At 44.2% G+C, this 12,997-nt stretch overlaps 1 protein-coding gene across 1 annotated transcript in view; it reads right to left on the bottom strand.

Annotated features, from left to right (window-relative positions):
• mapkbp1 (mitogen-activated protein kinase binding protein 1) overlaps positions 1 to 12,520 on the bottom strand; it is a gene marked incomplete at its 5' end in the record, with an annotated part of 30,213 nt that extends 17,693 nt beyond the window's left edge. The window contains 15 exons of the mRNA XM_038298626.1: positions 635 to 710; positions 799 to 920; positions 1,007 to 1,077; positions 1,851 to 1,976; positions 3,316 to 3,407; positions 3,487 to 3,695; positions 3,766 to 3,900; positions 6,529 to 6,718; positions 7,102 to 7,262; positions 7,517 to 7,534; positions 10,721 to 10,903; positions 10,979 to 11,116; positions 11,196 to 11,366; positions 11,448 to 11,505; positions 12,441 to 12,520. Coding sequence (XP_038154554.1) covers positions 635 to 710; positions 799 to 920; positions 1,007 to 1,077; positions 1,851 to 1,976; positions 3,316 to 3,407; positions 3,487 to 3,695; positions 3,766 to 3,900; positions 6,529 to 6,718; positions 7,102 to 7,262; positions 7,517 to 7,534; positions 10,721 to 10,903; positions 10,979 to 11,116; positions 11,196 to 11,366; positions 11,448 to 11,505; positions 12,441 to 12,520 — 1,830 coding nt within the window. The remainder of the gene's footprint in view (positions 1 to 634; positions 711 to 798; positions 921 to 1,006; positions 1,078 to 1,850; positions 1,977 to 3,315; positions 3,408 to 3,486; positions 3,696 to 3,765; positions 3,901 to 6,528; positions 6,719 to 7,101; positions 7,263 to 7,516; positions 7,535 to 10,720; positions 10,904 to 10,978; positions 11,117 to 11,195; positions 11,367 to 11,447; positions 11,506 to 12,440) is intronic.
• Between the last annotated feature and the right edge of the window lie 477 nt (positions 12,521 to 12,997).

The following is a 12,997-nucleotide window of genomic DNA, read 5'->3' as shown; positions in this document are numbered from 1 at the left end:
CATGAAACAAGTGGAGCAGTTTGGCAATTGCCATACTGCTACACTTGTGAAAGTAAAATCTGTTGGACTCTTTTTGGCATCAACACAATTATTCTTATTGCCAAATTGCCAGATAGGACACTGTTAACAAAAAACAAAAATAAATAGGCACATCACATTGCATAAACAGTATGAAGTCTGTAATTCTATAAATCATGTAATGCAACATATTAAAAAATAACAAAATCTGTGTGTTAATGAGGTATAATGATACTGATATTATGAATAAAGACACCATCTGACGATGTACCAAAAGTGCTAAATTGATGATGAACATGTAATTTTATTACATATATTCAAATATTTTACATCAAGACTGAATTACAAGTACATGTCTGTTAATGGTGCGGTATTTTCTATTTGCACATTGTGATATATACTGTTATGCTGTGTCTGTGCAGTGCATCCACTGTGGATCGTCTTCCCACAGCCAAATGCAACACAGGGAGGCCTTTTTATGGCGCGACTTAATGAGAGTGGGAAGAACCAAAATGGCGGCAGGTAACTTCACTTTTATCAGCCTATAAGCATCCAGTGAATAAGTAGAGATCAGTGGTTTCATGAGGCGTTGTCATGGAACCCAAGAGATAAATACCTTGATGACCGTCCCCTCCTCGCCCTGAGAACCTTTGTAGACCTTCTTCTGTTTGGCATTGGCAATGTTAAAGATTCTGCAGAACAGATGAGGCAAAAGCTCTTCATCATCATCATCATCATCATTCTAGAACACATCCACCATGTCTAATGATGATGATCTACCTGATTTTGCGGTCCTGACATCCAACTGCGGCGTATCTCCGGGTTGGCTCCACATCCATGTCATACAGGGTGGTCTTCCTGACAACGTGATGCGCCCGTGTGAACTCCAAACCTTCTTTCGTCTGAGAGAAAGGAGGAAAAACCTCTGACTATACTGACTGGATGGTGTCCCGACACTCACAGCGATTCTACCTGCTGCTGTGCTCACCTGCTGCGCTGTACGGAAGTAGACGCTCTTATCGGCTCCACAGCTGATCATCCACACCTTCCCCTCATTGGCTGATGGGCCAGAGAAGAAGATCATTAAAACACGAAGGAGGACCCCCATGGATCAGAGGGAGGAGCGAACCATGGTAGTATACCAAAAAGAACTCCAGGAGGAAGGAAGGAAGGAAGGTGAAAAAAGGAAGGAAGGAAGGCGAGAAAGGAAGGAAGGAAGGATGGGGAGAAAGGAAGGAAGGAAGACGAGAAAGGAAGGAAGGAAGGAAGGAAGACGAGGAAGGAAGGAAGGAAGGAAGGAAGACGAGAAAGGAAGGAAGGAAGGAAGGTGAGAAAGGAAGGAAGGAAGGAAGGAAGGTGAGAAAGGAAGGAAGGAAGGAAGGAAGGCGAGAAAGGAAGGAAGGATGGAGGGAAGGCGAGAAAGGAAGGAAGGAAGACGAGAAAGGAAGGAAAGAAGGCGAGGAAGGAAGGAAGGAAGGAAGACGAGAAAGGAAGGAAGGAAGGCAAAAAAGGGAAGGAAGGAAGGCGAGAAAGGAAGGAAGGAAGGCAAGAAAGGAAGGAAGGAAGGCGAGAAAGGAAGGAAGGCAAGAAAGGGAAGGAAGGAAGGCGAGAAAGGAAGGAAGGAAGGCGAGAGAGGAAGGCGAAAAAAGGAAGGAAGGCGAGAAAGGAAGGAAAGAAGGAAGGCGAGAAAGGAAGGAAGGAAGGCGAGGAAGGAAGGAAGGAAGGAAAGCGGTCAAGAACGGAAGGAAGGAATGAGAAAAGGAAGGGAAGAGAAAAGGAAGAGAGGAAGAGAGGAAGGAAGGAAAGAAAGGAAGGAGGTGATAGAAGCTGACCAGCGAATCTGAGGGCGGTGATGGAGGAAGAGTGTTCATCCAGAGTCTGGACCAGGCTGTAGTCTCTGGATGCATCCAGGACATGGATCAGACGGTCCCGACTGGCTGTGGCCAACAGCTGGAGACCTGAGACAGACAAGGCAACAGCTTCACCCGAATTCTGCTTACTGCCAAGGAGATAAACTCCCAGCTTTCTTTTCTTTCAGACAAAATCAATTCTTTCTTAATAACCTCTTAACATCCACCTCATTTTGGGTAATCCTCACCTATTTTGCATACCAAAATGAAAAAGCAAATAACTTAGGAACCCAAATTACATATGCAATACATTATTTGAAAGCTAACACTCTCTAGTTTCTATAATTGGGTGACTAGAACACAGACCAACCTGCATCAGTTAAAACATGACTCAAAGTTGTTGTTTTTTATTCTCGGAAATGATAGGTCTTTTTTGAACAACAGTAATAAAGACATTCTTGAGAAAAGGCAGGTTTTATTGTGTTATATTTGTTCTACATCATGTCAACCACAAATGCAGAAAATTTCAGACCTCTAGCTATAACAGTTCCAGAGCTGTGGGGTTTGGAACTTCTGGTGTCAGCTTGGAGCTGCGCGCAATGGCTCCACCTGCTGGTAAAAATGTTAGTGGTGGAATTTTATGCATTCTGGGACCTAGAGAATGTGTTTGAGATGACCCTGCTGGAGGGACTATGATCTCTAAGGAAAGTAAATAAAGCTCCAGAATGGTTGAGCCAGAAGACGACGGGCCATTTATCAATCTGTCTACTCAGTTTGGCCGTGAAACATCATCATCCTCACTACTGTTCCATTTCACTAGAACAGCGGACCAAGAACCGACAAAGTCCCGGATGTTGTTCTGGCCAAACTGGGTTTTACTCAATTGGCAAAAGTAAAACCTTTTCTTTCACGGCAATCCTTTGAAACAGTCGTCCATATTTTATTTAATCTCGGCTGGATTACTTTAACGGACTCTATGTTGGTGTGCCAGTCATTGCTGTCTCTCATACAACATCTTTTAACTCCACAATGTGATCGCATCACTCCTGCCCTGGCTTCACTGCACTGGCTAGACTCGGTTTAAAAATTCTTATCTTTGTTTTTTTAAAGGACCTTGCCCCGTCTTACCTCTCTGATCTTCTCCTTGCCCCCTCAGGTTTAAACTCAGAGGGGCCAGTCTTCTCTTCACTGCTCCTTCACTGCCCAAATTGTTTAATGGCTTCTAACACTGGCAGGACTTTGTTGTGATGACCTTCTTTAGCTAGCTTAAACAAATCCCTATTATTATTTTATATTTCTGTGCTATATTTTATTCTTTTATTGTGTTTATTATTTTTAGCTATGTTCAGCATTTGTTTTCCGCTGCAGCTGTTTTAAAGATCAGATGGATCAGGTCAGGCTACTGGGGATGAAATGGGACAAAAGACTGAACACTTGTCATCCTCACCAGTGTCGGGTTTGGAGAACTCCAGGCAGAGGATCTCAGAGTCGTGAGCTTGAACATTCAGGATCTCCTCCATGCTCTGCAGATCATGGATCCTGGAAGGCAAACATCCCTCAGGCATCATTCCAAACATCTAGTGGGTCAGAAGAGCTGCTGATTCTGTTGTAGTCTCACCGGAGGACTCCGACCCGGTCTCCAGAGGCCAGATGTTTTCCACCTGGACTGACTCTCAGGGTTCTGATGCCCACTCGGTTCTGGTCCAGCTGCTGTGCCTCCGGTACAGATGAGCCTACCTTCTCAGAGTTGGTGCAGGCAGCAGTGATGCTGTCCGTGTCCAGAAGGCTGCTGATGTTGTTGTCCACATAGAGGACCTTCTGTAGGTCCTGGGGGGCAGAGGTCAGAGGTCAGAGCAGTCCAGCTGTGCTACAGAGGTGTGGGTGTGTGCGGTCCTACGTTGCTCAGGATATTCCTGTGGAGGATGTTGTGTCTGTCGATGTTCCACAGCCTGATAGTGTTATCAGAGGAACAGGACAGGAAGGAGCCTGGGGGGAACTGCGCCTCACCACCTCCATCTCCATCACCGCTCACCTGAAGGAGACCCAGAAGCTCAGACTGGGACATTAACCCCTCCCACCTGCTGTCATTCTGATAAACCCTGGATAACTTCTAAATCAGGAGTCACTAACAGGCGGACCCCGGTCCGGTAACGGAACAAAATGCTTTCAGATGTGGAACTGAGACAGAAACCTAAAATCTTTTTGAGCACTTTCTGGTTTATCAGCGCTGCTTTAATAGCCTTTTAGTGGTCAAACGTCCAAGGAAACCTGCAGACTAGTGATGGGTCCATTAATAGCGATGCGTGCATGGAGCCCATAGAGCTAAACGTTGCATCGGTGCGTGTGTGGGTTCCAGAAAGTAATAAGACCGATCCAGGAGTTTTTTCTAACTGACTGACTCACTAAACTGTTTAAAAACGTATCTCTCAACATGATGCATCTGATTTAAAAAAAGTCTCATCTTTTGTGGTTTATCATTAAAATGATAAAGAATTTTGGAGCCTAAAAGGATTAGGAATGTTTCAGACGTTGGGTTTTTATTTTAACTTTCTCGTCGTGTCAACCTTTACCTCTCAGCTTTCACTCAAATTGACTCTTACACACTATATACCATAATCTTAACATAAAAAGGAAAACATATAACTCATAAAGAATAGATTTATGTTTAAATCCAAAGCTCAAAAAGTAAGCTCCTGGAAGTAGCGTAGGATCTGGTGCAGATCTGGCACAGATTGACAAAACAGGATTTTAAGGCAATTATTTTCTCCGAAAATACATTATTAACCTTTAACGCATTATAGCTTAGTACTAGGGATGCACGATATTGGGATTTTGGCCAATATCCGATATGCTGATATTTTAAAACTCATGTAGCCGATAACCGATATCGATACCGATGTTAAAGCTGGACAAAAATAAGTAGTCATTGAAAATAGCAGTTTTGTTATCCATTTCTGACACTTTGAAAAATAACTCTCAAATACTCAAATATATTTTCATATGCTGATATCAAATAGATTTTTAAAAACGCGGTATCGATCTATTTTACTTTCAAAATCTCGTGAAATTTCATTGTTCTGTTACAAACTCTCGTGATATTTTGCAAATTCTTGTGAGATTTTGTTAGTAAAATAGATCGATACCGCGTCAATATATCAACATATAAAAATATGACAAAATTTCGTGAATTTTCGGGGGATTTCGTAGCATAATGATGACATATAGCAATATTTCATTATTAAAAGAGATTGATATGGTGTTTTTAAATGGCAATATATCAGCATATGAAGATATTGTGATATTTTAATGTATCAATATTTTTTCCCTCGTCTTTAGAAGTTTTTAAGTCTGTAAAAAAGAAGTTTTTGAGGAAGAAGAAGAAGTAGTATTTTTTTTTTTTTTTAGACTTTAGAAGCTGATCAAATATCGGGTTTAATATCGGTGGGGTGGCCGATGTCCGATATTCAGTTTTAAGGCCGATACAGGCCGATACCGATAGGGGGCCGATTATATTGTGCATCCCTACTTAGTACGTTTACTATTTTGGGGGAGGAAAAAGCATTATTTAGGTCTTTTTAACAAAATAAAATCGAGGGCGCCCCGGATGTGTATCTGGATGCACAGAACGGAACATGCTTGCGGGACGGATGGGGTAGAGACGGACCTTTTAGCCAAAAGCTAAAGTGTTTCTGCTGCTGGATCTTAGATTACCATCATATACTGTAACACCATAGACCACATCTTGTTCAGTTCCAGTTTTCAGTTTTCAGTTTTCATATGCTGATATCAAATAGATTTTTAAAAACGCGGTATCGATCTATATTACTTTCTAAATCTCGTGAAATTTCATTGTTCTGTTACAAACTCTCGTGATATTTTGCAAATTCTTGTGAGATTTTGTTAGTAAAATAGATCGATACCGCGTCAATATATCAACATATAAAAATATGACAAAATTTCGTGAATTTTCGGGGGATTTCGTAGCATAACGATGACATATAGCAATATTTCATTAGTAAAAAAGATTGATATGGTGTTTTTAAATGGCAATATATCAGCATATGAAGATATTGGGATATTTTAATGTATAAATATTTTCCCTCATCTTTAGAAGTTTTTAAGTCTGTAAAAAAGAAGTTTTTGAGGAAGAAGAATAAGTAGTATTTTTTTTTTTTTTTAGACTTTAGAAGCTGATCAAATATCGGGTTTAATATCGGTGGGGTGGCCGATGTCCGATATTCAGTTTTAAGGCCGATACAGGCCGATACCGATAGGGGGCCGATTATATTGTGCATCCCTACTTAGTACGTTTACTATTTTGGGGGAGGAAAAAGCATTATTTAGGTCTTTTTAACAAAATAAAATCGAGGGCGCCCCGGATGTGTATCTGGATGCACAGAACGGAACATGCTTGCGGGACGGATGGGGTAGAGACGGACCTTTTAGCCAAAAGCTAAAGTGTTTCTGCTGCTGGATCTTAGATTACCATCATATACTGTAACACCATAGACCACATCTTGTTCAGTTCCAGTTTGAGCGACACCATATGAGTCAGACTGATACTGGGAGCAATGAGAGTCACTGGGAACATACACAGCTTGTTTCAAGTTAATGGATTTAACTCATTTCAGACTAAGGTGAGGAAAATGAGAACACCGACCTCCAGGCCCCACACGCAGGAGGAGTGGTAGAGGGCCGAGTAGAGCTTCCCTGCCCTGCGGAGCTCCTGGATGTCCCACACGTACAGACTGTGGTCATTGTAGACGCAAGACAGCCAGCGGTTAGTGGGGTCAAAGGTCACAGCTACGGTGTCTGGATACCGAGAATCCTCTCTGGAGGAGAAGAGCTGGCTGAAGAAGAAGACGATAAGAAGGATGAAGGTAAATGTCCAATGGTGAAGAGATAGAGTGGATAAGCCAGTCTGCTTTGCTGGGTTTGGTGCTGTAGATCAACTCAATGTAGATACGGTTGAAGCAGATAATCTACATTATTTCATAATTTTGATAATCACAGCTGACTGGTTATGATGATCACAGCTAATGTTTTAATAATAGGGAGGGGGGTTGACAATGAGCAATGTAAAAAAATTTTATAACTACTAATAAAACATGAGGTGTGTAACGATGAAAATGTGAAAACAAAATGAATGGGTGTGAATACTTTTGCAGGGCTCTGATATAGAAAATGAGTGAATGAACATCAGCTGGGTTTACCTTAAAGGTTTCTGAGTTACCTGGCATGGACCACGGAGGAGACGTCGGCGCCCAGGCGGTGTGGGCACGGCAGCGTGCAGAGGAAGTGCAGGTCGACAGGACTGAAGGCTCGAACCGTCCCGTCAGAACAACCACAGAAGATAAACTCCTCAGTGACAGACAGACAGGTGGCCTGAGATGTCTACAGACAGACAGACAGGGACACACTCAGAGACAGGGACATGTTCCAGAAGGTTCAGCAGCACCGGCTCTACATTGACTCATCTGATGAATGAAGCCTGTGAACTGGAGTAGGTTTCTGAATGCATGCTTTGATATGAGGCTGCTGCACACCCTCAGAGGGAAACAATGAGCTGTGTGTCGATCTAAGCGGCCAACAGTGATGGAGGATGTGTTGGTGGGAAAACGAGAATGTTAAGGGGAGGCAGGACTTACAGAGACAGAGTCGACTGTCTGCACAGGAAGCAGGGGGAGAAACAGAGGAAGTAGATTTTAAAGCAGATTCCCATCAGAGGGGCATGCAGCAGTGAGCTGCAACCATGATCAATACAAACAGATAAACATGATGGAGCCGCGGGAAAGATGGCGGCGCGGATATCCAGGAACCCTCAGTTAGAAACCAAAGAAAAGAGCCTGAATGGCTCATGGACCTCCAGTCTGTTCTCAAAGAGCAGAACCAGTCAATTCTAAATTCAAAATGTCTGAAGCAGCTTTGCTCCAGACATTTGGTTTAATGTTTTTTTTTTTTTTTCTTTGTAAATTGTTAGATAAACATTTAAACAGAAAATACATTTCATAAAGATCATCAAAGGGGGGATTGATTATATCAAGTGGCTAAAATATATGATTGTCCTCTCATAACTTAATAATACTTAAAGGTACACTATGCAACCGGTGTTGATTTTCCAGCGAGGCTCCCCCCAGAGGGCGAAAGTAAAAGTGCACTGTCGTAAATATGCTCAGCTGTTCTCCTGGTTTCTCCGTCAAGCCAGGCGCGGTTGTTTTGAGCTTAGCAGACAGGCGAACGCAACGAATCACCATGTCTACTGCGGTAAGTGACTATTTTGTTCCAATTTTCGAGTTTGAAAATTTAGCTGTTTTCTCGCTGGTTCTGCCATAACTGCACAAATATCGCCACTGCGCTAGCAACGAGCATGCCTTTCACTGGGGGCGTGTAGCAGTTCTCGCCGTAAAGCAAGACCAACTCTCGCGATGCACGAGACTTCTGAGCCTGTGGGTGCGGGCCGAGGGCTCCTGCAATTGCAAGTACGGTATTTCCCCTGCAGACCACCAGGGCGGCCGAGAAAACCTTTGTTTGACCTGAAATGACTCATTTAATCATCCAAAACGTTATGGAACACATTAATTAACTGAAAAATGTTGCATAGTGTGCCTTTAAATGTCCCCAAATCCACAGGATTTGTTGTTGATGGAGAGAGAAATAAACACAGTTAAAGACTTGCAGGTGAACTAATTTCTTCCCATCTTATGGAGGCGGAACGGATTATTTCAGGCAGCTGAAATATCTATTCTCTCCTCTCCTCTCCTCCTCCCATATCTTTGGTAAATAAACTGCAACTGTTTCCAAATTTCAAAAAAAATATGTGTGATAGCATGTTGTATGGTAGAAATGTCCTTAATCCATTAATCTGTCACATTTGACATTAGAACGGGATTAACCAGAAAGTCTACACTCTCATCTTTTCAGGAACTCTTCATTTTTGTGTCCTGCTATCAGCCAGTTTCCATCCTCTTATATCACCAATGGAAAATGATAAATACACACTACAAGTTGGAAAACTGTGTTTGGTGACTGACTTTTATTTCTGTCAGGTTTAACTAACAGAAGTTGGAAAAAGACAGATTCTCTTGGCGTTTAAAAATAACACAAAACAGCTTAAAAGGACCTCATCTATTTATTTGTTTTACAATTTTGTAAACAACAGCTGCTAATTAAACTGGATGTTACAACCTTGAGATTATTATAGGAGTTGTTTTTAGCGAGAAATCGATCAGAAGCGCCGTGAAAATGGTCCCATCCGCCATGTCCGCCTCTCTGGCTTCGATGCGCGCTCCCGACACAAGGGGAAGTAAATTTCATACGACACCGGGACAGAGAGCGTCTGGCAGTCAGTCAGAGCTTCACATCCCTGGAACATCTGTCATCAGACTAGCCGTTTCTTAATTCACGAGAACGCAAGTACGGACTCGCGTTCTCGTCAAGTCCGGTCTTGGCGAGAGAACACAGGAAAGGATGGACTTGGCGAGAACGCAAGCATGCAGAAAAGTTATGGGTCAATTGGAACAGATACGTACTCGTGACGTCACCACACGCTCGGCTCTTCTTGAGCTGCACCTCCTGTTATAATAGACTCTAGATCAGGGGTCACCAACATGGTGGCCGCGGGCACCAAGGGGCCCTAAAGGGCCAAAAAGGGTGCCCTTAGAGTCTTCTGAAAATAGAACGACTCAACAGTGAGCTACGTTTGAAATTTCATTGTATTCTGTTGCTCTTCTTTTTTAATCAGTTATAGAACATTTCATCATTTAATCATATATGGCATTTAAGTATTTATAGAGATTTCAAAATGAAAATGTCTAAATTTAAAGAAACGATAAAGATATGTTTATAATGTATGAAATTTAGGTGAACGTTGACCCTTGCAATTCATAGGTCAGTATTGGTAGCCCTTCCTGTGACTCAGTACCCCTGAATTAGCCCTCAACTGTAAAAAGGTTGGTGACCGCTGCTCTAGATAATAACAAATTATAGCTTTTTTCATTTAGTGGGGGAATAATGATGGACACAGTCAGATAAACACAAATCAAATGGAAATTTTGCAGAGAAAATCGCCATCAGACACACGGCTATGCCGAGAGAGGGCTGCTGCAGACGGGCTAACGTTAGCCCTGGCTGCTGTTACCCTCGGAGATCCACTGGTTGCCACGGTCCTCTCAACATCGGAAATCTTTATTTTTAATTACGCATTAAATCGGTAAATGGACCATATAGTGACGCTTTGAAGTATTATATTCTGGCCTCAAATGATCTTAAAACGTACTTTTATTGAACAACAGCAACAGAAAAGAGAACATTTTACTTTCAATGGAGCGCTTCATTGCAAGCTGCTGCTGCTGCCGCAGTGCATGCTGGGACAGCTGTTAATCTCACGAACAGACAAGTCTGCTCTGATGCATACTGGGTAAAGAGGGCGGTGGAGAACAACACCCGGAGATTTGGTGCGTTTTCGGTCTGGCGTTCTCAGCAATTGGAACAGTGTTTGGGCTGAGGCTGATCACGAGCACACGAGAACGCTCAAGAACGCATATTGAGAAAGAGCTTCTGTTCAGCGTCAGCTAGTTGTGGCAACTTCTTCTTCTGCACGGGAATGCTACAGGCTGCTTTCCTGCTCATCCTGCCACCATCTGATGAATTTCTAGTACTGCACACTTTACTCAGATCAGCTCAGAAGCGAGACGCGGGGCTCTTGGGGAAACATCCGGGGCTGTAGCCCAGGTAGCTGCCCCCTAGATCCACCACTGGGGTCCAGAGGACCAGGCTTCAGAACCGCCAGAAGGTTCTACTGTTTGGTGTCATGTCAGTGTAGTGTTGTGACCCAGAGCGGAGCGGTGACTCACCCGTAGCTCCACCCACTTGTCCAGGAGCCGCTGGTCATTAAACTCGCACAGCAGCCCTGAGGACGTGATGCTGAAGGTGGAGGAGGACCGTCGGCCGCGGCCGCACGCCACGTCGCTAAAGAAGTTGTTCCGGAGGTCTCCAAGCAGACCCGAGCGCCCCAGCAGGGGAACGGTGGCGTTTACCTGTACAAGGACAGAACACGGGTCAGAACAGCTCCCCCCAAGGCGGCTTTGATCAGCTCACACTGATGACAGAACCTTGGAGGTCTTGGTGTGGTCCAGGTACCAGAACTTCACATGCCGGTTGCCGGAGGTAACGAAGTAGGAGCTGTCACTGGAGAAGGAGACGGCCGTCACCTTGCTGGACACCTTGTTTGCTGCTACCACCACGTTTTTCTGAGCAGCACAGGAGAACAGGGCACGGATTACGGACGGAACCACGGCGGGACAGAACCGTCGCCTGGAGCGGACCTACCTTCCAGTTCCACACATTCACCATCATGTCGTGCTGGTAGCCCACGCTGACGATGTACTTCCCGTTAGGAGAGAACGCCACGCAGGAGATCCCGTATTTATGTTCCTGCAGCTCGGCCACCTGAGTACGCTCCGACACCTCCCAGATTCGAACCGCTGGCATGTGGCCGCTCTAATGCAGACAGAGGAGAACCATCAGAACCATGAGAGGCTGGGATTCCGCCATGGTTCTGGTGGGAGGTTCTACACTCACCTCTCCGGTCACCATGTATTTCCCATCAGGAGAAAAGGCCAGCGTGGTGATCGCCTTCCTGCACAGTCAGAAACTTCTACTGAGGTTCTGGTTCTGAAGGAACGATGTTCCCATCCAATGGGACAGATCAAACAGTTGGATCCATCTCAGGCTTTAGTGTTGCTCCAGAACCAGGACTTTTGCCCCTTGGCATGATGACCAGGTCCAAACTACTCATAGAGGCTGACATTTTAACATTAAGCAACATTTCTGGTTGGTCTGAATCTACGTCTTCACAGTTCTAGAAAAGCGGACACCAAACTGAACCACCAGGATAAACAGTTCTGACTGAAACACGGAGACTCTGGAACTCCCAGTTCCAGCAGAACCATCAGTAGATGGCTCCACGGTGGTCCCACTGGGACCGGTGGTCCTACGGGTAGAAGACCAGATGGTTCTGTTTCTGTGGATCCCCAGCTCAGCTACGGTCCGTCCATCATCATGTTCTCCAGGACCACCTGGGCAACTGGCTTAGGAAAGGATGAATCTGCCAGAACTTTTAGAGGATGGTTCTGTGTGAAAGAGCTGAAGCTTTAAAGGAACCCGATTGTTTCTGCTGAACCTTCTAGCAGCGTTCCAGAACCACACCAGGGATTGACAGAAAGCAGAAGGCTTCTGGTTTCTCTGGATTCCCATGAACACACCTCTTGTTCAGAAAATTCCTTTCCGCTTCTAGAGGGATCATTTTAATGCATAAAGGGAGTTTTTCCTCTCCACTGTCGCTATAAGCATGCTTAGTGTGAGGGATTGCCTTTGAGTCAATGAGTCGATGCAATCAGCTGGTTTTCCTTACATAGAAAACTGCAAAGTACCTTGAGATGACGTGTGTTGTGAATTGGTGCTATAGAAATCAACTGAACTGAATTGAATTAATGTCTCAAATATCTGAGCTTAATTATTTAACCAACAGGAAGCTAGAGCAGAAAGGACTGAGCAGGTCAGAGGCCATTTTACCTGGAACTGTTGAAGATGTGATGCTGTTTGTTCTTCCGAGGATTCAGCAGGATCACCACACACCTGATGAAACGCAAAGATCAGTGAGAATTCAAAGACAAACAGGAAGGAAGCAGAAGGAAACATCAGCGCTATCGACCCACAGTAGCATCTCATTGTACAGATTCATTTAACATGGTTTACTTCGACCTTAGCGCTGCCCTCTGTGGGTGAAACATGTACACTGCAGCTGAATTCTCTGGGCCTATAAGCAAACTGTTCAAACTGATGACACATTCTTTCATTAGGACCATGTTTCATGTTGTGCGGACCAGGACTGGACCATCAAATGTAACAAAAGCTTTTGTCTGTTTGCACCAGAAAGTTCTTTATCTTCCACCAAACTTGGCTGATCTCATGTCATGAGCTGAAGGTTCAGTTAGACCTCAAGAACGTGAGGCTCCAGGAGCCCTAACTGAACGTGGTGGTTCTGGTGATATAGTCCTTCCTCTCCACTGTCGCCCAGTACTTGTTCATGCTGGAAAACTGCATTCAAGGAGACGGGGTGGAACCCTTGG

Source organism: Cyprinodon tularosa, unplaced genomic scaffold (genome assembly GCF_016077235.1).
Source record: "Cyprinodon tularosa strain WSP-4 unplaced genomic scaffold, ASM1607723v1 ctg410, whole genome shotgun sequence".
Lineage (NCBI taxonomy): Eukaryota > Metazoa > Chordata > Actinopteri > Cyprinodontiformes > Cyprinodontidae > Cyprinodon > Cyprinodon tularosa.
This window is presented reverse-complemented; position numbering and strand designations above follow the sequence as displayed.